At 35.7% G+C, this 24593-nt stretch overlaps 1 protein-coding gene across 1 annotated transcript in view; it reads right to left on the reverse strand.

The window, feature by feature from the left end:
* Positions 1-24593, reverse strand: part of LOC145662643 (sorting and assembly machinery component 50 homolog) — a 67801-nt gene that overhangs the window by 25476 nt on the left and 17732 nt on the right. Inside the window, exons 4-8 of the mRNA XM_081728424.1 lie at positions 23528-23644; positions 19536-19747; positions 14844-14949; positions 11800-12069; positions 2842-3003 (exon numbers count right to left, since the gene is read on the reverse strand). Of these exons, the coding sequence (XP_081584550.1) occupies positions 2842-3003; positions 11800-12069; positions 14844-14949; positions 19536-19747; positions 23528-23644 (867 nt within the window). The remainder of the gene's footprint in view (positions 1-2841; positions 3004-11799; positions 12070-14843; positions 14950-19535; positions 19748-23527; positions 23645-24593) is intronic.

Consider the following 24593-nt stretch of genomic DNA (forward strand, 5'->3'; position numbering starts at 1 on the left):
ATTCAAGTATCAGGAAAATACTTACTGGTAGGACCACGAAACACGAACAGCGACCAGATTACACGGAGTGGTTACAAATAAATGTTCACCCAAACAGAGACCTCGAACTCGAAATGGTTACAATAACAATAAAATTTCGAAATTCGGTACAAACACCGAATAATTACCGAAGTTTCGTTCGGGCTTTTTTTTTATCTCCACTTGAGAATTTAAGAGAAGTACAAGGGGAAAGTGACACACGACACGGTTAAAGAGATTTAAACCCAAATTATGATTCTTTTAAACTTTAATTTTTATTCAAAGTTCAGACATCTATTAATTGATAGATCACATCAAACTGACTAAAAAAATGAAAAGCTTAAGGGCAAATTCTCATGCATAGCTCTCGAGAAAATCCAAAAAAATGAATTTATGGCGCTAGAACATATATCGTTTGATATTACTATAATTTTGATATTTCCTATAAAATAAATTATGTTAGGTTAGTTTGTTTCAGTAAGCAACGATTCTTATTAGGTACGGTTGTGGCAGAAGTGTACCGTTAACGTGACACGCCGAAACAATTACATATGAAATCTTACTTTATTGGCTGCTACACAAGATGTGACATACATAAATGGCGACTATGGTGTAGCTCATCTGTTCCGTGCTTTCACCCTACAATTGAACCTATGCTATTTTCGTAACATGTTTTCGAAACCTTATAACCATTAGTTATATAATGTTCGTGCAGCGGTAATGCACTAGGCTAATGTCTATTCAACTTTATGTTATCTCGTAACTAACAAAACATTCGTTACTATCCTCACAACAACCGAGTCGTCGTCGTCTTCTTTTCAGCTACAGCCAAATTCATGAAACACTTTCCGTCCAAACGTGAACTTTGTATCCCAACATCGTTCACTGCCAATAATAACTGATAAATGTTCTTGTGCTCGAAAAGTATGTTTATTTATATACTGTACATCTACAAAAATATACGACATGTGATCAAAAAGTACGGTGATCATTTTATTACAAAGTAATAAGCTTACATGGAATTTGATTTAATCTCCTTCAAAGAATTATCTTTGGCTAACAATGCATTTATCCCAACACTGAATTCATGACTGAAAGCATTTCTGGAAGGGCGTTCAGCTGCTCTGTCGTGGCCCTTTCAATGTCAGGAATGATGTCAACACGTTTTCCTTTAAGCATCGTTTTAAATTTTGGGAAGAGCCAGAAGCCGTATGGTACTAAATCTGGTGAGTAAAGAGGATGTGAACAGACAGGAACACTTTTTTACGGCCAAAAACTCGCGGATCGAAAGCAAGGCGTGGTTCGGCGCGTTTTCATGGTGAAGAAGGAAGTCATTTGCCCATTTAATCGGCAGTTAAAATGCTTTTCAAAGAACCCATACAAGATATTTAGTTCTAGAGAAAGCTCTCGAATAGTCATTTGAATAGATCATTTGCGCCACCTTTTGCACGTTTTCATCTGTTTGTGACGTCGAAGGACGCCTCGATTATTGCTCGTTTTCAATCGACTCCTTGCCGCTTTTGAATCGTTCGTACCATTTGTAAACAGTCTTCAATGCCACTGCTTCATCACCACACACTGATTTTGACACGGTTAATAATTGTACAATTACAAATATTTGGAAAGTTCGGACGGCCACCATATTTTACACTTTTCATCCAATTTGACTGATGATGCTTTTGTTCGATTCAGCGTACCAGCAAACCTACTCATAGACACCTTACACGCCTATTTCAGGCAACAATGGAACTCCGGTATTTTCGCGTTCCCAGTCCAAACCATTCTTCCCCTAGAATTTTTACGGACTATTCGGTTTTGTAACCCTCATCTCTAAGGCGACGTATTACTACAGTTTTTTGGATGAAGGAATTCTCCATTTTTAAAAGTATCTTTTACTTGTACTATCGCTACGTATTTAAAAATTAGCAAAATACCGGAGAGCCAGCCTTTCCCTTATTCCTCTATATCTCCGAAACGGTTGAGATCGAGGGGTTTTCCCTCTAATGGGTTTAAATGTGCACAAAAACACTTCGTTTGTACATAAACTCGTCCACAATTTCGTGTCACACTCGAATCGGTTTCCTTGTTAGAACAGAACTTAATGTTGGTGCGAGACAGACACTCTTAAAACATCCTCATTCTTCTGCCTCTGAAAGCCAACTAACACGTCACAACTCATTCAAACTCGACGTTGACTTTACCAAAGATTTAAGCTACCAGGCTTACTAGTTGAAATGGATACAACACGATAGATGGCACTGTGCAACTATATTCACCGTAATTTTTTATCTCACTTTGTGTTATATAAACACTGCATACAGTCTGCTACGTAAGTCCATCAAATGCAAAACTATACCCTGGCCGGTGAACGATAATTTCTGACAGCTTTGCACAAGGCCACGGCAAGCGAGCAGAAGACAGCAAGTCAACCAAAATAGGGCTCAGAACCTGTCGCGTCTCCATGGTAACCACTGCACATTGCCAAACTTTCACTCATCCCCTCCCGCCCTCAACGAGGAAGCAGACTATTTTCCCCTTGCGCGAGCATCATATTGCAACACCGCACTCCTCAGTCGTCCTTGCGAACTGAGCTGTCAGAAATCATCGTTCGCCGGCCAGGGTACAGCCTTCCAAATTTGAAAACATAAGATGCACGTGGAATGCAATATGTCTTTCAGCCCTCTATTTACTATGTTCCAAGTTAAATGAAACTTCTATAATACCCTTTCTCAGATAATTCGAAAAGTAACAACACTTTCTAATGGTGATATACATACTCCTAACAGTGACTCACGTACTCCTTGTAATGCTACTATCACTTACCTCTGCTCCTAAAGCATTGCCATCACTATGTGGACCAACTCCTCTTATCTGGAAACCTCGAAGATTGAGTGGGCCTCCAAGGAAAAAGTGGTCACAAATACTGTACGTTTTGTCTTTCCACAAGCCATTTAATAAACCACCTTGTAAACCTCCTTGTATCACCTGTGAAAATGAATGTACTGATACGAATAGCCAACTAAATATAGGGTTTTAAATAAACTAGTGCTACTGTGCGCTGTCATTTTCAATGCTGTATTAGTAAATCTATGTCAAATTTCATGGAATTCAGGAAAACTCTATGAAAGATAGTTTAATTAAAAAAAAAAAAAAGCCCTTAATAAATTTCACCTCCAAGCAGTAGGCATCTGAAAGCTTTCAAGAAAGCACAAGCCCTATTTCATGAAAATCTAACACGCCTTACGAAATTTTTCGTGGAGCACCTTTTTAAGTTAGAGTAAATTCACTATCTTACTATTAACCGATTTCAGTTCCAAAGAATAGGGATGATTAAAAAGCATTTAAAAAACAAATCTTATATTTGTATCAAAATCGAATAATTTTACAAACATAATTATGGAAAACTGTTTTGTCGCCACATCATACAAATCATATTTGATCACTCAATTCGCGCCACGCGTATTTTGCGCACACTAATTTTTAAATTATTTTGATTTTTGGTTAGTGTATTTGATGCACTTTACTTCAGTACAGCATAAATATTCCATCTTTAACTGCCTTCTATTGTGCATTTATTGTGATAAAAGAGAGGGTATAAAGTTATTGTTTACGAAACTATAAAAATGCTTATATATATATACCGGGTGCACCATTTATAATGTCCCACCTTTATAACAGAGGAACCAAGAGAGAGAGAGAAGCGAAACTTTGCACAAAGCAACTACAGGAAGGGGGACATCTATCCATGTATTAGGTAACATCACCAGGTGAACAGTGTTGCCAACTCAATATAAAGTTATGATTTTTTAAATGGAATGACCTAAATTTAATTTCATAATTCGAATCAGCAATGAAAACAAAGACGAAAGAGATGCCACTCGCAGATCAGGGTTGCATACTTTTTGAGAAATATTGTAAAACACGTGTCAAATTTAAACGCCTTTAACACATATAAGGAATGAAGTAGTAACTATTTGTGCACATTAAATGAAATACTGGGAAGAACTCTTTAAAATGACTTCAAGTTTAGAAGGATCAGTTAAACAGTGTTGCCACAACAGAAGAGAGAAAAGTGGAATTTGGAAATAGTGCAATAACTTGAAAAAGGTCCCTAGTACAGTATGATTTAAAATCCATAGAGCATATCAGTATGTCATAAGGAGCATTGTCACGTTTATTTGAGATCGATAAGTCAAGTACTTACCGAGATATTCGGTACTCTGTAAAAGCTGAGAATTTTGTGCTGTACAAGATGGTAACGCTGTTTCAAAATTCCCTTTTTTCCCCTCAGCGTTAGAGAAATCGTGAAGAAATGTTTAAAACGAAATAAAACATTAATCAATGGACATACAATGAAATGAAACCCATTTGAGTTCTTGAAGGGACTAATTAAACTTAATGTGGATATAAATTGATCTTGAGTTAGTAATACGAATTCACATTTGAACAAGATGGTAGAAATATGTTTACGAGAATTACCTAATAGCTATTTCGTGCGGTGAATATACTTATTCTCGTGCAACTTTAGGGGACTAATATCGAAACAATTCAATATTATCTGTAAATATTACCGACTTGTTACTATTTCTTTTTTAAACACGAATGAATGAAATAAGTTACAGTTTGTTCCAATTGAAGGAAAACAAAGGATGATTTGCAAGCACAATTTCTTTGGCTGTTTTGTTGCTGGTGGGTGTAGCCAAGCGGTGTAACCATGATAATTACTCACTTTCTTCGTTTGCACGTCTAAGGGGATCATTCGGAAGCAATGTTCAAGAAATTGTGCATACAAGAAATGCAAGAAGTCATTATAACTGCTATGCCGATGATCACTAACAAAATGTTAAATATTGCTTTGCGTTGACGCAATCCATATCGGAATAGTTCCCCACAAAGATAAAGATAGTGAAATGAGTGGATTTTGGTAATGATATGAATTTCAATAATACTTGTCACGGTTTCATACTTGTAGCGTTCCACTTGTAAACATAAAATACAACTTCTGTACACTGTGCACAAATACAGCACTGGTGGAAAATAGTTTCTAATACAACCATCCTTTATATGCACTCACTTATTTTATCCGTAGTAAAATACTCGTAAGGCTTTTACACTTACTCTGCGTCACCGTCACCCAAATTGGCGTGTGGCATCAGCCAAGCTCGCAGTGCGCTGTTACTATATCTTCAGGGAGAAACCTAGTCATTCATAATTGTAATTATGAATGACTAGGTTTCTCCCTGAAGATATAGTAACAGCGCACTGCGAGCTTGTTGGCTGATGCCACACGCCAATTCGAGGGACGCGAACTATGGTAACCTACACATGTAAACATAAAATACAGGTGTATTACGTTGTATTTAACTCTATCGCTTGCAGAATTTTTTAAAATGTTTTTCATGCGAAGTACGGAATTTTACATGTAAATCTTTCAAAATTTGGTGCGCCAAAAGTAAAAAAGCACCATATTTACTATAAATTCAAAGGTAAATAAGTTGACCAAAATGCAAGTAGTAGCAAGTAGTAAGAGTGGCGTAATGTACTATACACTGGGTCACGCACAAGAATGCATATGTTTAACTTTTGTAATATAGTGCTGATGGGGTTCATTAAAATTTTACTTAGATGTTTTTCTTTCTTTTTTCCTTGAACATAAAATATGAGTTAGGATACGTAGGTTGGCTTTGGTTAGCTTAGTTTAGTATACATATGGTAAACTCCTTCTATAATACTGCAGCAAACGTAAAAATTTGCGAATTGTTCATTAATATCACAAAAATCATAGTTTCAAGTTTTCTCTTACATACACAACTGCTAGGTCGTAATTAATGAATGTCTTAAAATGTTTCATACGGCTTCATGCTGCAGAGGATTGTGTTATCGAAATGTAAAATATTACTCTTTTTTTCTACGATTCTCGGTATGCAATTTTAATTATTTATTGCATTGTTTGTGTTCGTTTGCGATCCGCAAATTTTGCGAATATTATTACGAAATTAGACTTATAGGGCCTTATGCAGAGTCGTTTTGACGTGTGATTAGTGACATGCTAAAGAGTTCGACTAACATATGTTTCCTGCAGTAGTCAGGCCTTTAGTATGACACTAATCATATGTCAAAACGACTCTGCATAAGGCGGATATACTCTTATTTCGTGTGGCACATAGACTGTTATTTGTTATGGTACCAATAGCTTCTAATGTTTGCATTTAGTGTTTAGATGGACCGTTACGTACAATATTATGTCCTAGCAACTGTTCGGAATATTTTTTGCAATATATTGTACGACAGTCATTTCAAAAGTTCTGCACACTGAAAGATTTTATGCAAGCTAATAATTTATTGTACAAAATACCTTTACAGGCCGTCAATACAATCCCAACATTTGGCAAATTCTGTATTCTGGATATTGCACCTTCATTGTTGAGGTGTCTGATCACTCGGGTCACTTCACTGAAAGCTTCGTCAATCTAATCTTAACATTTTCCACAGAGTAGTTCTTTTAATTTGGGAAACAAATCAAAGTCTGGTGGGATCAAATCAAGACTATATTGGGAAGGGAAGTACTTCCCATCCATACTTGTTGTCACCCTTACTTGTAGAGCAGTATGCGGCCTTGCATTATCGTTCAGAATGAGAACACCAGCTGCAAGCATGTCGGGATTTCTTTCAATAATTTTCGGGCGCAAAACATTTTGCAGAAACAGCTTGTAGTATACGCCTGGTATAGACGTCCCCTGTGTCACTCTATTGTAGCCATCTCTCCATTCGTATCATACGCGAATCATCGTGAGTTAAACGTTTGATTGTTGCTAGCGGAATTTCTTCGGGCGTGAAGAGTCTGAACTGTTTTATTGTGACGAATGAAACTTCAATTCTGATTCAAACTCTCGTATCCAGGTTTCATCAATTGCAACAGTCGTTTGGAAAAACTGATAACTGGAAAAACTTCTGTTTGATAACGTTGAAGCAATTTTTCTGCGATTCTATTGCAACATGCTTTCTGCTCTAGTCAGACAATGCGGAACCCATCTCATCTTCATCTTCAGCTTCTCAGTAATGATTCTGTAAAGTGAAGTGACAGATATTTTGGCTTCATATGCAATTTTCTTACATGTTTTCGTCGACGCTCTCTCAAAATGCCATTCACAATAATCTCAGGAGTGTAGTCTGTTGCAGTTGATGGTCTTTCACTTCTTGGGGTGTCCGCATTGCTTACGCGACCTTCACGGAAAGGAGCTGAGCACCGAAATACAGTGCTATGATCCACTACATTATTTCGACAAACCTCCCGCAAAGCATTGTAAATTTCAGTTGGATTCTTTCCACGTATAGCTTCGATGTTGATATAGGAACGCTTATCATCATGTATAACCCAACCTCAGTCAGGTTCACCACTGAAATTCTCTCAACACAGCTACGCAAACCAGAAAACACAGAAACAATCGTCAAGCCCAAACTCTGACCCACAATTAACCTAAAAGTGAACTTGATCAAACCACTCAAACGGTCGTGCATAGGATGTGTGCAAGACTTTTGAAATGACCCTCGTATTTATACCTGGACCCTCTCATTTTGTAACGGTTTGCATCAGCACAAAGCGAAAATAAGCATTTCGGTTTTACTTTCACGTGGTAACGTGTTTGTTTTCTACGGACACAGTCCCACGTAGCACAGGATGGTGCTTGTCTCTCTCCCTTGTCTTCCTTTACGCGCATATACACTGTTGCTGACATCCCTTCTCTATACGAACAAAAGCCCGTGTGAGTTTCCAACTTCGTTCTGTTCGAATAGATGAAATGATAGTTTCTAGTGACCACCATGCAGAGGTTTGTACGTATTTTTCCGAGAATAATCGCTTTTCAGACATATAATTTTGCAGTATATCCTTAATCTATATTCAATTATTGTGAACCATTGTACAAAAAGCAAAAGATTTTGAGCGAATTATAATAGTAAAATTGTGTGGTTATGCCTTCTTATAAAGTTAAACTGTGAGGGCACGGTTGCTCAGTGGTACAGCACTTACCTCTGGTGCGTGGGGTCCCTGATACGATTTCCGATTCAGTAAGTTTGTGGTGGATAACATCGTGTCCCTGGGGTTGTCGGGTACTCTCCCTTTCTCTCACATTCTCATCCCATTAATTCTTCTATCATCAGTCACTTGCCTTAATCATTGTCCCCCTTAGCCTAAATAGCATAAACGTGGCACGTTATACAGAAAATTACGCTGCGCTAAGGAATACGATCTCATATATAATTTGCAGAAGAACTATGGAATATTCTTTACACAGTATGTTTACAACTTACCCAACTTTGCTAACGCGCCTGGTCCCTATAGACACCTTGCGTTTCCACTACTTTGGCCCTGCCCTGACTTGGTTAAATACTTCCTTGCTTTTTGTGGCCATCCAGCACAGATTTAATTTTTTTTAAATACTGTACGCGTTTACTCGTCCACTCACTACGGATCCAACCGTTTATGGTCCCACCAGGTTCTCAGTTTCTTAACCGATCACATACATTTCTTGTTATTAATGGCCACTTAACAGGGGTTGTTTGGTGTTTGTTCCACTATAGCTTTTATGGCATATTTCTACGTGCTGTACTTTTACTCATCACGTTTGAGTCCTCATAAGGTTGAGTTGAGTTGATTTTGAGTTTAACGTCCCGTTCAGCAGCGAGGCTATATGAGACGTGGACCTACTGATTAACATGGACTCCGAACCACTTGAGCTCCCGCCGGGAATCGAACCCGGGTCTCCCGGAGTCCTCATAAGGGAATCGGTACCTATGAATTCATAAATGCAACTCACTTCTTAAAAAACAATATTTATACATTATTTGTAGTTAATTTTGTGGTGAATGAAATACAAAATAAGTTGTGTATGGTCCCCTAAAATTGGATAGTACGTATAAATATTGGATGATTTGAAAAATTTTGCTACCGTTTCAGAGAACTTAGCCTATGTAGCCTATTTTCAATCAAATTTTACAACTATTAATATCTACGTTTTATTGTCTTTTCTAACTTATATTCAGGAGAAAAAAAATTAAATTAAAGAAATATATGCTTATGATGATCAATAAACAATTATTCGTAACATACATTACAAAATTTATGAAACAGAAAACATATTCTGTTTCCTTTTTTAAATAGTTTGCTTTAATTCGGCACGTCACAGAATATAACTTCTGACACAGATTAGTACTTAAATATTTCTCCCACGCAGAGGGAAAAAAGGGAAATTTGAAACAGCGTTACCATCTTGTACAGCACAAAATTCTCAGCTTTCACAGAGTACCGAATATCTTGGTAAGTACTTGACTTATCGATCTCAAATAAACGTGACAATGCTCCTTATGATATACTGATTTGCTCTATGAATTTTAAATCATACTGTACTAGGGACCTTTTCCAAGTTACTGCATTATTTCCAAATTCCACTTTTCTCTCTTCTGTTGTGGCAACACTGTTTAACTGATCCTTCTAAACTTGAAGTCATTTTAAAGAGTTCTTCCCAGTATTTCATTTAATGTGCACAAATAGTTACTACTTCATTCCTTATATGTGTTAAAGGCGTTTAAATTTGACACGTGTTTTACAATATTTCTCAAAAAGTATGCAACACTGATCTGCGAGTGGCATCTCTTTCGTCTTTGTTTTCATTGCTGATTCGAATTATGAAATTAAATTTAGGTCATTCCATTTAGAAAATCATAACTTTATATTGAGTTGGCAACACTGTTCACCTGGTGATGTTACCCAATACATCGATAGATGTCCCCCTTCCTGTAGTTGCTTTGTGCAAAGTTTCGCTTCTCTCTCTCTCTCTTGGTTCCTCTGTTATAAAGGTGGGACATTATAAATAACAAATATATGTAAGGCCCCCAAATTTCTTGACAAAAACCGGGAAACTTTATGAAACTTCACAGTATATCCATAGTTATGCGTTGTTTCTTGCTGAAATAACGGAGAATTAATTAAATAATAGGTTAACACTTCAAAAGTGAATGACAGTAGATTTTTCCTGTCAATTAAGTACAGATTACTAATAAAAGCGACTTTTTAAATATCACATGACTGATTTGGAAGGAATCGGGATACTTAAAATTTCAAGCAATTCTGGGGGAACAGATGATGTAAATCCGGGAATGAACTGGCTAGACCAGGACGTCTGGGAGCACGCCTGGTAGTATACATACAAGCAAATCAGTAGTGACACTTCAGATTCGACTACTAGTACAGAAAAATCAGGGATTAACCTATACATAAAAAAAGAACTTGTGAAGAACTAACGAAACTTGCTGGAATATGTTGTACTGTTCAGAAGGTATTTCTCACAAAAAAGTTTCAAGGAATTCAGCTGTCGGTTTAGGAAATACGACGCTATCAGTGGTCTCTGTCAAAATTTATAGGGTAATCTTTAAACGAATATAACGCTTGACAGAGTAGAGACTGAGACATCATTTTCCACCAAATGCAAAGGAATTTATTGCAGAATATTAAAAAAAAAATGTGTTTTATTCACACTGGTCACATATTTTCAAATATATTAACAGAAAATGGAGAAAAGGTCCTTTTTATAAGTTTTAAATACTAAAACAAGTGGAAATATTCCAGTAATTATCAACTAACATTACACATTTTGACATTGTGATTATACGTCGTTTCAAGAGCTTTAAAACGATTCCAAAATAATTTTAATTACTTAATATGAAAGTGTGATGCTAATTTCTTTAAGTGAAATAGTAGTTGTTCGATGGCCTCCTTGCTAACGTCCCTTTCAGCAGTGAAGCTATATGAGATGGAACCTACTGATTAATGTGGAAAAAATAAATCTTTAGAGTTTTTACGTCCCACGGTTATGCCGGCTAGGCTAAAGGAGACGGTGATGATGAGAGATGAGTGAAATGGTGGAATGAAGAAAGTGGGAGGAACCCCGAGAAAACCCACGCACACGGTGTTGGTCCACCACAAAGTTTACTTGGCTTGAGCGGGGATCGAACCAGCGACCCCACGCACCAGAGGTGAACGCTCTACCAATGAGGCTCTCCAACCACCCACACCTTATTTTCTCATGTTATTTTCACAAGTGGAAGTAGCAATGTCACAAAAATATAGGTGGTTTCGTTAAAATATAGAAAATATAGGAGTTTATCGGAAGAGATGCAAATATATAGGAAATATAGGAGCATTGGAAAGCCTGAGGATATTTGCAAGCTTTTAACTTGGGGTTGATTTTATTCCCTTAGCCTTCACGGACTTCAACCCCAAGCGTCAGCCGTATTCCTAAGCCTAAGAAAAAAGTTCACTAAAACTCAGATAAATTTTATTAGCTTTTTCGTGTAACAGATAGACATGCAAATACATCTGAAATCGGTTAGTAGTGTTACTTCAGCTATAAGCGTTCTTAGAAAAACTTTAAAATCCTCCACTATTTCATTGTAGGTATGGCTTTCACAAAAAATTCGAAACACTAACAGTAAAATAAGTCCCTGAAATATGATTAAAGAATAGATCCAAATAAAAGAATAAATAAATAAATAAACAGTCAATAAGAACAAGAACAGTTTTTTTTTTTTTTTTTTTTTTTTTTTTTTTTTTTTTTTTGTTTAAGTATGAAACGACAAGAACAAAGTGAAAATTAGCCGAGAAATACGAATTACATATACAGAGATCATACCGACAACGACAAGAAAACAATAGTTTCATTCTAGTAGGCTATAAAACTACTCGGTATGAATTTTTTTTTTCAACTGAAGTATGTTTATACTTACTATACTCTCAGTAAGAGGATAATTCAGCTGCAGATTCATTTCGTTTCTGAGGAAACCCACGTCTCCGCCTAAACCTGCTAATTCTGATGTTAGTCTAAACAAGGCACCATGGGAAGGAAAGATATTATGATCCCTACGATCAACTGTTAATATATGTCGTAAAGAGGACTTCAATGTATGGCCAGCATGCTCACGGACTGCAAATGACGTTGTTCGACTTAAACAAGATAACTCTCTCCACACTCCTTCCCACTGGACATTATGTTCAACCTACAAAGAAAGAAAAAAAAAACACTTCATTGAGATATCATGAATCAACCTGCATTACAAGTATTTGTACAACGAAGGTTGCTGAAAACACGTTCGTATTCTTGGTAGGAATTTGTAGGTTAACTCAATTTACTAAAATCTTCAAATTAATTCAATTTAATAAAATCTTTAAAGTAAAACAAGAAAGGAAATGGATCCATCACACTAACTTGAGGAATGCGACTGCTTTATCTGATTGATTTTCTACTTCAAGATAGAAAAATTCTTAACGCTGTTGCAGCGTGAAAGAACAGACACTATAATAACCAAATGTAAATATGTATAAGTTGAGAAGTTCTTACTGAAAATAGTTATATATAGTACATTTCGGTCTCCCAATGATCAAAGATTTTTTCAATTATACTACAGCAAGACTAAATACTACAAAAGAGAACGCAAATTCAATGCAGAAGGCAACATGAAAAGAGAGAAACATGTCACAATAAAAAAATCACGCTACATGCTTGATTATTAATCCAGTCGTGATATTTTGATTATTTATCATACGTTTCAATAAACAGACTACTTTTATTGTCGATGTAAGTCGCTTGAAGAGCTTTCTTAAAAATTAATTTGAAATGAAACCTTACGTTTTTCTATCCTGTAACGGATTCATTCAAAAATTATTAATCGTAGCATTTTCGCTATGCTGTCGGTATTGTCAAAGTCAAAAATAATTATATATAACATATAACACCTTGTAAACATGAATATCTCAGAACTTCAGTGAACTACATTGATAAAGCAGAAATCATAAAAAAATCCGGTGTCCACGTCTTACAAAGCTTCCATTCTGAAAGAAACAGAACAAACAAGAAATACAAAAAAGTTAGGACCTATACAAGGAAAGAAAAAATAAATCACTGTAAGCATACGCTTTAGAAGAGAGGAATATATAAGATGTGAAAACGTTTCCTAACTTGGAAAGTATGACTACCTTCTGAATACAAGAACCAGAATTGACATAATTACATTTTTGCATAACAGAGAGCTACTAACTTCCATAAACATTTCGACGGAGGTACAGAAACTCTGTTGCTATATGCATCAGACATATGGATACTAAGGAGGATGAACAAATAAAAATTGAAGGTTTCTGAGATGCAGTGTTGGCGGAAAACGCTTTTTGTTTTTTTGACAGCAACGAAGACGAATCACGAAATTTTGAAAGATACAAGTAAAAGGGGAAGGAGGTTGTGAAATCACATGAGAGAGAAAAAAATCGATGACCACCCACCTAATATGCCATTCGAAATGTATTAATATTCTGTTTGAAGGGAATGCGAAGAGAAGTTGGAAGAGAAAGATCTCAATTAGATTACCTAGATCAGATAAATACGGTATATATATATATATATATATATATATATATATATATATATATATAGGTAAAACATTACCTCAAACTGGGATGGGGAATATAGGTGGGGAGGATTCGAAAGAAACATTTTCACCGTCAATCAAAACATTTAGGAAATAAGATTAAAATTAGTGTATTGACTCTAGAAAATAATTTCCAGAAAACACCTAGTTAGATGAGGTCAAAGAAATGAATAGTGAATATAGGAAATTGATCGGGTTATTAGTAGTTCCAATGGTGAGACACCCACTTGGACATGTGGAAATTATTGCGGTTAGTGTTCCCGCTAAGCCAGCAATTAATTCTTGCTCTTTTATCTAAATATCCACAAATAGGGGCGTTGTGTGAAGATAGCGTAATTTCAAGACAGGCTTTCTTAAAGGCATTTCTGACCCCCCCCCATCTATATCTATATCTATCTATCTATCTATCTATCTATCTATCTATCTATCTATCTATCTATATATATATATATATATATATATATATATATAAATAGATAAGTAGATTGCGTTTTGAGGAAGTTGGTAATGGTAACTTTAACTAAATATTATGAAAAGTTATCGCACTTGCTACTTTTGACGATTCAATGAAAATAAAATTTCAATTCTGAAGCATATTAATATTAAGCTTACTTTTTCTTTTAAAGAAATTCAAAGACTAAACATGTGGAACTGGGCCAGAGATCACTAAACCAGTTTGAAAGTACTTTTCCTACCAAACTCGTCCCCATATCAAGGGCAACGGTGGCTCAGTGATAGAGGGTTCACCTCTGGCGCATAGGGGGCCTTGGTTTAACTCTAGCTCCCGCCAAGTGAGCTTTGTGGTGGACAAACATAGTATGTGTGGGTTTCTCGGTGTCCTTCCATTTCCTCTCACTTTCATCATTCAATCACAATCATTACCGTCTGCTTTAGCCTTGGTGCATAATCTAAGACGTTATCTAAAAAAAATCGTCCCCAGATCAGCTTCAGATTCTCACTTTTGACGAGGTTGGTCGAGTTGATTTATGTTTTACAATCTCATGCAACGACGAGATATGACCTACTATTGACGTGGGATTCGAACCACTACTCGGCTTGAATTCGGTGGCCAGACCATCACATATACTAAGACCAACCCTCAGAGTATGCCGTTCTCTACCACAGTATCTCGCCCTTACGATAAACTGGATTACAGCATCACGCCATTGGTCCCAGCTTTTGAGATTGGTATTTAGCTATATTCACTTTTATCAGATATCGTCTTATATCTATACACATGATCTATGAAAATATGTATTAATTATTTTCTCAATTTCTCATACATAAATTTTCCTTTTTCGGGGAAAATATTGTTCTCTTATACTAATATTTTTTTACTTCGTTTTACGTACCTGAGGAGCAGATTCGAAGCCAAAGTTTAAAAGAAGACCTCTTTCTATTTGTTTATATCCTGACGCTGGCCATTCTGATGCCTGCTGGAACGCGGAAGAAGAAAACCTAATAAAACAAGAATATACTTCTTCAAATACTACAATATGATAATTCTTAAAACAAATACTGTCATGATCGACAACAAACCAAAAAATGTAAAAAAATATTACATTTAAAACAGGGGTGGCCAAACAATTGATCTCCGTTGAGTATCGAGTAGATTGCGAAATTTGTTAGTAAAACTGATACTATCTGGAAATAAATTTTACGCAGCGATTGCTCTTTTCTTTTTCTATTTTAGTTTCAATTTTCTTGAAACGATTTCGAATAAAAGGTCGAAAACACAACTTACCCGAAGAATGGGAACATTAATTCATCTTTATCATGTAAAAGGATAAATATGTATGTTTGGTCTGCTGTAACAAACAAGGGCTATTTTCAAATGTATTACTCCGTTTTGTAAAAGAAGAAATATAAAATCTTGTTGTACTAGGATCCCAACATGGGGTGACTCGAGTCAACACACTTTCGTCAATCACCAGAGAAAGAGTTGTGCCGATGCATGCCGAGTCAAACCGTGTCTGGCCCACCACATATGTATATACGCTACTCCGTATCGGAAGTGTCCCTGCGGTGCCATCTTGAATTTTGCCTGCATTCGATGTTCAAGAATCGATTTGTTACTGCTATGGCGATTTGTTTCGGCAAATGCTTTTGTTTCATTACACGAATAAAGCGCACAGCAAAGTTGTTTCTTTGCTAAATAACATCACGTCAAGTCAATGGTTATGATAGCAAAACGCCGGGATACGATAAAGAAGTTGAAGCACCACATTTATGATTATTTTATTACATAAGCTGTCTTAAAATCATTCGTCATTTAACTCTCTCTGTCGATTTCAGAGGAGTTTTATCCGATTATTGATAAAGAATTCAACTGTACCTACTGTAAAAATGTCGGCCATCGTAAACTTCGAGTTCTAAAGTATCGACTTGGAAATTGAAGATAACCGGAAACGCAGACTTGACAACTCCCTGGTGAATTTTTCTTGAAGCTGAAAAGCCTGTACGGAAGGTATTTTTAATATTCGTACTGAGCTGTCTTGGCCAAAGCGAGCCGACCCGAGGCATTCACTGAGGAAATGCCTGTAATTCCGACTTCTCTCCTAAGGTGAATTAAGGAAAATGAAAGTGCAGTGCCAGTGGAATTGCACATTGATAGATCCCCAACGAGCTATGGTAGATGGTCAAATATTTTCAAGTCAGTCAAAAAGTTTGTCCGCCTCTAAAAAACTTGAAAACCTACAAAATTACTTAATAATTATTTATGATGGCATATTAATAAATTATTAGTTATTCGTGATTACACAATTTCATTCACGGATTAGGTTTAACTTACAATATTTTGTTCGTAGAACCATTGCAAATAAAACTTCCAGATTTAAATAAGTTATTTAGAAATTTAAAGTTCGCATAGAGTGCCTTCTGTAAAAAATGTTAAGACTATAAATTAACGATTTAATGATTTGGAAGTGTACGAAATTACTAAAGTACTGGCATTATATCCCCAAACTAAAGAATAAAATAAACAGACAGGTAGAAGGTTTGGCTATGGGCAGCCTCCTTCCTTGCTTCTAGCAAATAAAGTTATAAACCATTATGAAAACTTAATTTTATAACGCTCAGTTCTGATCTGTAACGTAGTACAGGTTTGTCGATGATAATTTTTTATTCCTAAAAAGACGAAGATAAACACGCACTTTTTCCAGAATTGAATAATATCCATTCCAAAAGTTAAATTTACCCAAGTGTTAGAAAAAAATAATAAAGATAATTTCTTTTAGCTATGACGAAGTAAGCACCGTTAAAAGTTTAAGAACAATTGGAGCAAATATGAGGTTTGGGCTTCAAAGGCTGTTACAGCAGACTATGACTATAAGGGGAAAGGGGGGAGGGGGAGAATCAGATCTGAATCTGTTTGGCCAAGAGAAACATGGAAATCAGAATCAAAAAACACATTAGGAGCGCGAAAGATGATGATAGTTCAGAGGTGTCAGACTAACCATTTGTGATTTCAAACATTCTACTTAAGACGTAAAATTTTACATAAAATTACTTCTACAGTAGAAAGATACATTAATTGGAAAGAATAACATGAACAGGCCAAAAGTGAGTTGAAAAAACAAGAAAGAAAAAAAAAAACTAGCTCGGTGTTGGACCACTTTTAAGACAATAACTGCCTGGCACTCGATAAATTGACTGATACAAGTCCTGAATCGTGTATGTTATACACTCTTCCTGCAAAACACGCTCCAATTCCTTCAGATAGGATACTAAAAGGAAACCAGACCGTAAATGTCTAACATAGACCCAAAGGATCAACAATGAAATCCGGTGATTGTGAAACCAAAGGGAAGTCTGAAAGTACTGGTCATGCTCCGTAAACTAAGCTGTAATTTTCATCTCTCTGGTTTTCAGGTTATAAACGTGGTGTATTCTATGTACTTAACTGAAGATCATTTCACTTGTCCTATTGCCGCCTCCTCAGGGTCAGTATAAAGGTGGAAAACGAAGAAATGATATTTATATATGGTCAATTACGTTTTCTGCTAAGTGATTGCTGGAACTTGTGGGCCAATCACAAGTTGGTATTTAACGTCGTCTGATTGGTCACCGGCTTTCTGGCCCTGAAATGGGATTCCAGATGGAGTTTAATTGATATTCGGATTCTCTATTGAAGTTAGTGGGATGCCTTCTAATTTCAATGGATCTTTTTTAACTATCCATTCGTGGTAGTTGTTGCATTTATGGAGTACTTCAGTAATGTCAAACTGTATTTGGTGTTCCTGTAGAATGGTATGTTTGGCCACAGCAGAGCTCTCAACAGCATCTTTCTTTAAACATGAAATATGTTCATCAATTCTAGTTTGTACGGTTCTACCAGTTTGTCCAATGCATACACTGCCACAACCACACTTTATTTTGTAACTTCCGGGCATCCTGTTGGTTGTTTGGTCTTTTACTGTTCACAGTTTATTCTGCATTTCATTAATGGGTTTGTATTCTGGCATTATGTTGTATTTCTTTTGTTTTTCTGTGCTGATTTTCAAATGTGTTCGTCGATAGTTTTGTTGATCTGTGTTGCATTATACCAGTTGTACTTTAGGGTTTGTTTGATGAAACAAATTTCCGCATGCACGTTTCTTACCAGATATCTTAAATGCTCTGTGGATAAGCGTCGAAACAACTGCTTGCTGTAAGCTGGATGATGACACGAACTGGAATTGAGATAAAAATCTCTGTGGATTCTAACTTGCGATTTTCTGATTTGTATACCGGAACACCCAGAAAAAGAAGCTGATTTTCTGTTTTCATGGTAAATTAAATGTTCTCATGTATTGAATTAGATACTCCAGAAATTCTTGAAGATGTTCTATGCCATGTTGCCAGAGCGTTAAAGTGTCATCAACATATCGAAATAATTCATAAGTGATATTTTTCTATACTGTCTGCTCGAAATGTTCCATGTAGGAATTTACAATCACAGGTGACAGGGGACGAAACCATGGCGAAGCCATCAGTTTGTTCATAGCAGTCGCCTTGTAAGCACATGATCAAAAGTTTTCTTATACATATACTAACTAAAAACAGTTTGTCGTTTTACCAGCTGACAAAGGCAACGCTACCTTAGTACTACCCACAGAATTGTATCACGACAAAATGAGCGCTTTACTAACAAAGCATACAAAAGAAGATACCAAGCGAAACAACTCAGATTTGCAAAAAGACTTCCGCACTCATCAAAAATTCCAGAATAGCCGAACAATAAAAGTACATTTTTTTGAAGGCAGCAACTCTCCGAAAACCTATACGGCCTACCCAAGATACATGAGACAGACAATCCATTCCATCAATCGCCAATGCAATAAGCAGTCCAATATAAACCTCAACTAAACATCTCACCAACCTTTTGAAACCATATATTGGTAATTCAGAACATCACATCTGGCACCACCTGATTACATTTTCAGCCCTTTGAACGAAAAGTTGTGATCGTCGGTTCAGCTCAGATAACGAAGTCTGGCAGGTGGCGCAGACGTGACTTCGCGAGCAAACAAAAACCTTAGCAGACGCAATACAAAAGTTGACTGCAGAACATCAAAAGTCATTGCCCTGCAATGGGCATATGTGGAAAAGTGATGTATATAATTCTTCTTCTGGTGCGGAAATAAAAATATTTTATGAAAATTGTCTTTAGATCTTGATTTACCCTCGTATAATGCTTTCTCTAATGACTAAAGCTACAACTGTTTAATTTTCTTATTTAAATGGGTAGCGATTCTATGATGCGTTACAAAGCTATGTTAAATCAAGCTTAATTACGCTTAGTTTAGTTTTCTAAACGATCATATATAATTGTATAATTTGGACAATCCACAGAGTAACTCAGAATCATTTTACACAACAAAATCTATTGAAGTTCATGCTGTAAAACCACACAGAAAGTGTGTTGTAAGTGCATAAGAGTTGTCATTTCTTAAAATTAGACTATTGTTTTCCCGTACCTAGCATATGAAGTAAATGGTTTGAGAAAAATTACCATTGGATGTCATAGTCTTTAACTGACTGATACATAGGAATTGTTTACTTACATTGCATTTGCATCTCCAAACATAGGCTTGATGAAAGAAACGTTAAAACCCGACGTTCTCTTGGACCCGTAGCTGTATTCCGTTTGAATTTTCTCTGCTCGACCAAACAAATTAGGCATACTCGCTCCAACAACGATTGAACCTTCATTGTTTCCTATCATAGTGTTCACCGAGCCGAGACATCTCTTTAACTCCTTCACATAGAAAGTTATCTGCAAACAACAATTAACAATTGATAATTTCATTACACAAATGGCTATGCAAATTATCGATGTAGGCTATGTTTAACAAAACTATATTATTTAAAACAACAAACTCGGGCGGAATATGCAACAGCGAGCTTCTCTTGTACGTAAAGGATTTAGAGTTCAATTTTTGGAGCAAGTCGTATCCTTCCGCTAATTGCTCTACGGATGACGTCTCACGACGAAACTCTTTCCAAGTTCAGACTCTCCTTTTACTTCTGACATTTCCTTGATGAAAATGACGAGAACTCTGGAAGAAAGTTCTAAGATTGTAATTTCAGTCAGATGCGTATATTGTTATCAGAACATGGTCATTCCGGACTTATACGCAACAACATACCGCGATGATCTTACAATATTTTAAGTCTCCACTCTCAGATCATTAGAGCACCAACATCATTGGAACATTTGTATTTTCACTCTTCTCATTTATACCTAGGTAATACACGTAGTCTCTTTCTATTTAATATTACATATTTATTTTGCTACTTTTCTTCGAGGTCAAAGAGGTTTCACAAATGTTACTAAATAGGTATACAATATCCATGAGGATCTACCGGAAGAATACAAACCAAAAGATAAGAAGATGAGTTAATGAATGTACTCTGACAAGTACAGTAATGAGTTGAATTTTTTGTACATACTTACATAATTTTGTATTGACTTATCATCGACAAGTAGTCTGGTACGAAGAACTCCGGTCAAGTCCCTTCCGGTTAATCCATTTGACTAACTGAAGTTTCCTAAAAATGCTTTTAGTTATTTTCAGTGAATGTCGTGAGGGCTTAATATACCATCAATTGGCGCTTTATTTTTCAATTACTTTCCCTGATGCGCGTGTTAGTCAAGCACACTGTGTTTGACAAAATAAAAGATACTTCACATAAAAAAATAAAATAAAATAAAATAAAAATAAAATATGACTTTTTGGTCTTAATCTTGCTACATAAAAGTAGTAGTCCTGAGTGAGTGACTGACTGACTGACTGATATAAACACACGCCAAACCGCTTAAGCTAGAAATTTGAAATTTTGGCAGTGCATACCATTTGACATGGAAATTCGACGGGACGAATCTCAGTACAGACATGAAATTAGGTATATAGACTTACTATTTAAAATAATGAGACATGTGGTTCAGCGTTATATATGTATGTATATATATATTCCTTATAAAGAATGAAAAAGAGACGGGAAGAAAAAGATTGGGGTTACAATTATTATAACTATATTCTAAGCGAAGAGGCATTTGTGGCATATTGTCTGCTAGCTATTTCTCCTCAGTACACATACGTACCTCGACAGTACACTATCTTTTTACGAAAACAAAAGCAGGTGGCAGTTTTTATCGTTTATATATAACGAACTTGACTTAAAAAAAAAAGTTACTCTACTTCCCAACTTCAATCCTGAACTTTCGCCAAAGGACTCAGTTCACGTCGAAGACAGAAGTGGGAGTTTATTTCAATATTTTGGGAGTACTATTCCGGACAAAGTAACTTCAAGAACATCAATTTAAAGCATGTTCTTTAATTTTTGGGTGTAAAAAACTGGATAATTTTTTGTCATACATATTTTACTAGCCGAAAAGCAAAAGCCCATTCTTCGGGGCGGATAGGGGGCCTTTTACGGAAAAAAAATTGAAACGTATATTTAAACTCTTTCGCCCCCTTGCTATATGCATTTAAATCGAAGTGAAATGATAAAGCTCAAGTTGACTCAAGTATTAACTATATTCAAAAGTTATTTTTTTTTTCTTTTTTCTTTTTTTTTTAATGGTCCTTACTCTGGCCATTTTATGAATACAAAATAGGAAATTAAAATATCGCATTGCCTACTTCTCCATTTAGAGGTGTTATTTTCAAAAGTGCTGGGACATGTGTCAACTAATTTTTCATAACGAGTTTGTATACTGACTTTCAGCTATCAAACTTGAGAGGCTAGTGAGATACTCTATTTCTCCCATACAATGAGAGCACTCAGTTTAATAAAACTGAATGATAAATAGCCGATTCCTGAGAATAGTACTATGTTCAAGTGGTTCAGTCGTTTCCCCGATGACACACATAACGTCAACTTGAATGTGAAGAAACAAGTTATAAAAATTATCCCTTTCTTAAACACCGAATTTTCATAAAGGCAAAGGGTAAATATTAACTTATTTTTAATAATGAGCTTATACACCGAGTTAAATTTCGCTAACTTGAGAGGCTTCTGTAATATTCTATTTTTGGCATTAATTTTGAAGCTTCTCTCCCCTTAGAATACACATTTTACTGGAAGTGACATGATAAAAATCCGGACCAATAATTTAATTTAACAAATCGCATAAAGTATCTGGTTAATCATTGTATTCTATTTGTAGCTACGACATTTCCCCTACTCTCATTGCTTTTTAAATCGTTCTAGATTAAAAATATAAATAATGTATCAAATTTGGAACTTAAAACTACCAGAATTCCCTGTATCGTACCAATTTGGTTTATCTACAACAAAATTTTCATATGCATACTACAATATTATCGTTCAATTTCCACCCATGACTATGGCAAAAATTCAGTGACAATGATCCAGACCTAAAGGAAATTGGTAAGGATTTAGGGTCATTTTTCCACACACAGTTTCTGGAAGATAGTCTACGATTTTCGTGAACAGAAATGCACGTAACAAATTGTGCAAGAATAGGAAATATAATCTATCCGAAATAATAGATTTTTCCCTATGCAGCCCGGTGAACTGAGTCCTTAAGTGAAAAACTCGTCTTATTTACCTGGAGGTTGTATAGAAGAGACAAAACTCCCCTGCAATGATTACTCTTGCAAGAGAACAACGTACTTGGCAAGTATTACAGTATCTATATATTAAATGCTAGGTTTATATGTTTGTCTCCAATCCTTTCGATAATGAGATATCGAAAACCACAAATGCTAGAAACGTGCCGTTTTCACTGATCAATTCGAAATTTTGTGTAGATTGTCCAGCTCTAGGTTGAATATTTAGGAAAAAAAAAAGAAAAAAAAACGTGGCCGTTATTTCTTTATTACATTTTTAGGGGTACACTGGAAGTGTTGAAATTTTAAAAAAGTAAAGCATCATATCCTATGAGTATACATTCCAACACCATTTATTTGTACATAGGGGTTGCCTATCTCAGACGTTTGTTTTTACGGCCAAATGATGATGATGAAAAGCGAAGGATAACCATTTCTCCAGGCTAAGGATCTTTATTTTTTGGAGTGTTTTGCCCAATTAACACTAACACTACATCATAATTAATTGTGCATGTAATGTATTTGTTTATTACATACTGCATGCAAGAAGAAAGAAAACACTTATCATACATGTCTTAGAAATTCCAACTGGAAGTAGGCTCGTATCTTGCAAACGGCGCGAGATATTGAAAAAGTAATCGAAAAAAATCTCCCCTTGCCAATTTTTATCAAGACGTCTTTCACTTGCGTCTGTAAAAGGACATGTACAGATGTGAAGAATGACAAGGAGATTCATGCTCATATGTGAAAGATGCGCTGTGTAGAGAGCGCAGGTTCAGCTAGTTACAGTATTAAACTTCCACAGTTGTTTTTCGATATATATATAAATAGAGAACACAAAAATCTATTCAGTCCCAAGCATATTTCATGTTTTCAATTTTGATAAGGCAAGTTTTGCACTTGATAAACTCAATTGACGCTGCGTTTAAATTTAAGTATTTTTAGCACGTAAAGGCACACAGTGTACGCATACATACCTCTAATCCATCGGGTGAAGAATCAGGCCCTGAACTTGTGTCAATATAAATTCCCACATTTCGAAAAATTCCCAAACTCTCCAACTTTGCTCGAACTTTCTGAGCCTTATATATAACCTGAAAATATAAGTAATTAAAAATAATATCAAATTTCACAAGTGTTTCTGCTTATGATCTTAGAAAAGTAACTACAAGTATTTGTTATTGACTTTATCACACCAAACGCTGAAAAGATTGAGACACCGAATTTAGTGTAACACCAAACATCACATGGAAAATAAGTGAACAAGAAATTATTGGTCTGTTAGATAAATTCTTCCGTTTTTCTTTTATTTCTTTAAAACCGTATTTAGGTAATACGTAAAGAACTTTATAGTAGTTTACATATATACACTTCTGTGCTTCGCTTTTGAAACTTCATTTGGAATTTCTGTTTTAGGCACTAACAACGGAGCTACGGAGCGCTAAGTAGATAAATATGAATTTATTCACATTCACTTCGCTTTCAAATCTTTTCGTGATGTTTATGTTGTGTACGGGAAAGGAGATAGTCTTGACGCGTCACAGAGGAGAAATTTAACCTCACAGACTCTCCACTTCCGGATGATCTGCCGAATTCAATGAGCTTGATAGAAGACCTCACCTACAAGATCTGCATGAATCCACTCGAAAAAAAAGACAAACTCCAGCGTTTCACTATCCTCAACTGTTTACTCATTCAACACAGGCTACTCGCAGTTTAATTATTTCTTTACTACATAGTCTTCAGATTATCACATGTTTCTATCTCTATTCAATCATCTTCATGGAGTATTGTTCAACTTCTTGTTCTTAGGTCAACAATCACTCGATTGGTTTGACGTAGCTTTCCGTCCTTCCCTATCCAGAGAAACTTTTCATTTCCTTTATTTTTCCCCCTACATTTTATATTACCTGATTTGTATATTTTAATCGTCGTCTTCCTCTCTCTCTCTCTCTCTCTCTCTCTCTCTCTATATATATATATATATATATATATATATATATATATATATATATATTCCTTCTGGTATTCCCTCCATTGGTA

This window comes from Thermobia domestica, chromosome 10, assembly GCF_964235325.1.
Source record: "Thermobia domestica chromosome 10, izTheDome1.hap1.1, whole genome shotgun sequence".
Taxonomy (NCBI): domain Eukaryota; kingdom Metazoa; phylum Arthropoda; class Insecta; order Zygentoma; family Lepismatidae; genus Thermobia; species Thermobia domestica.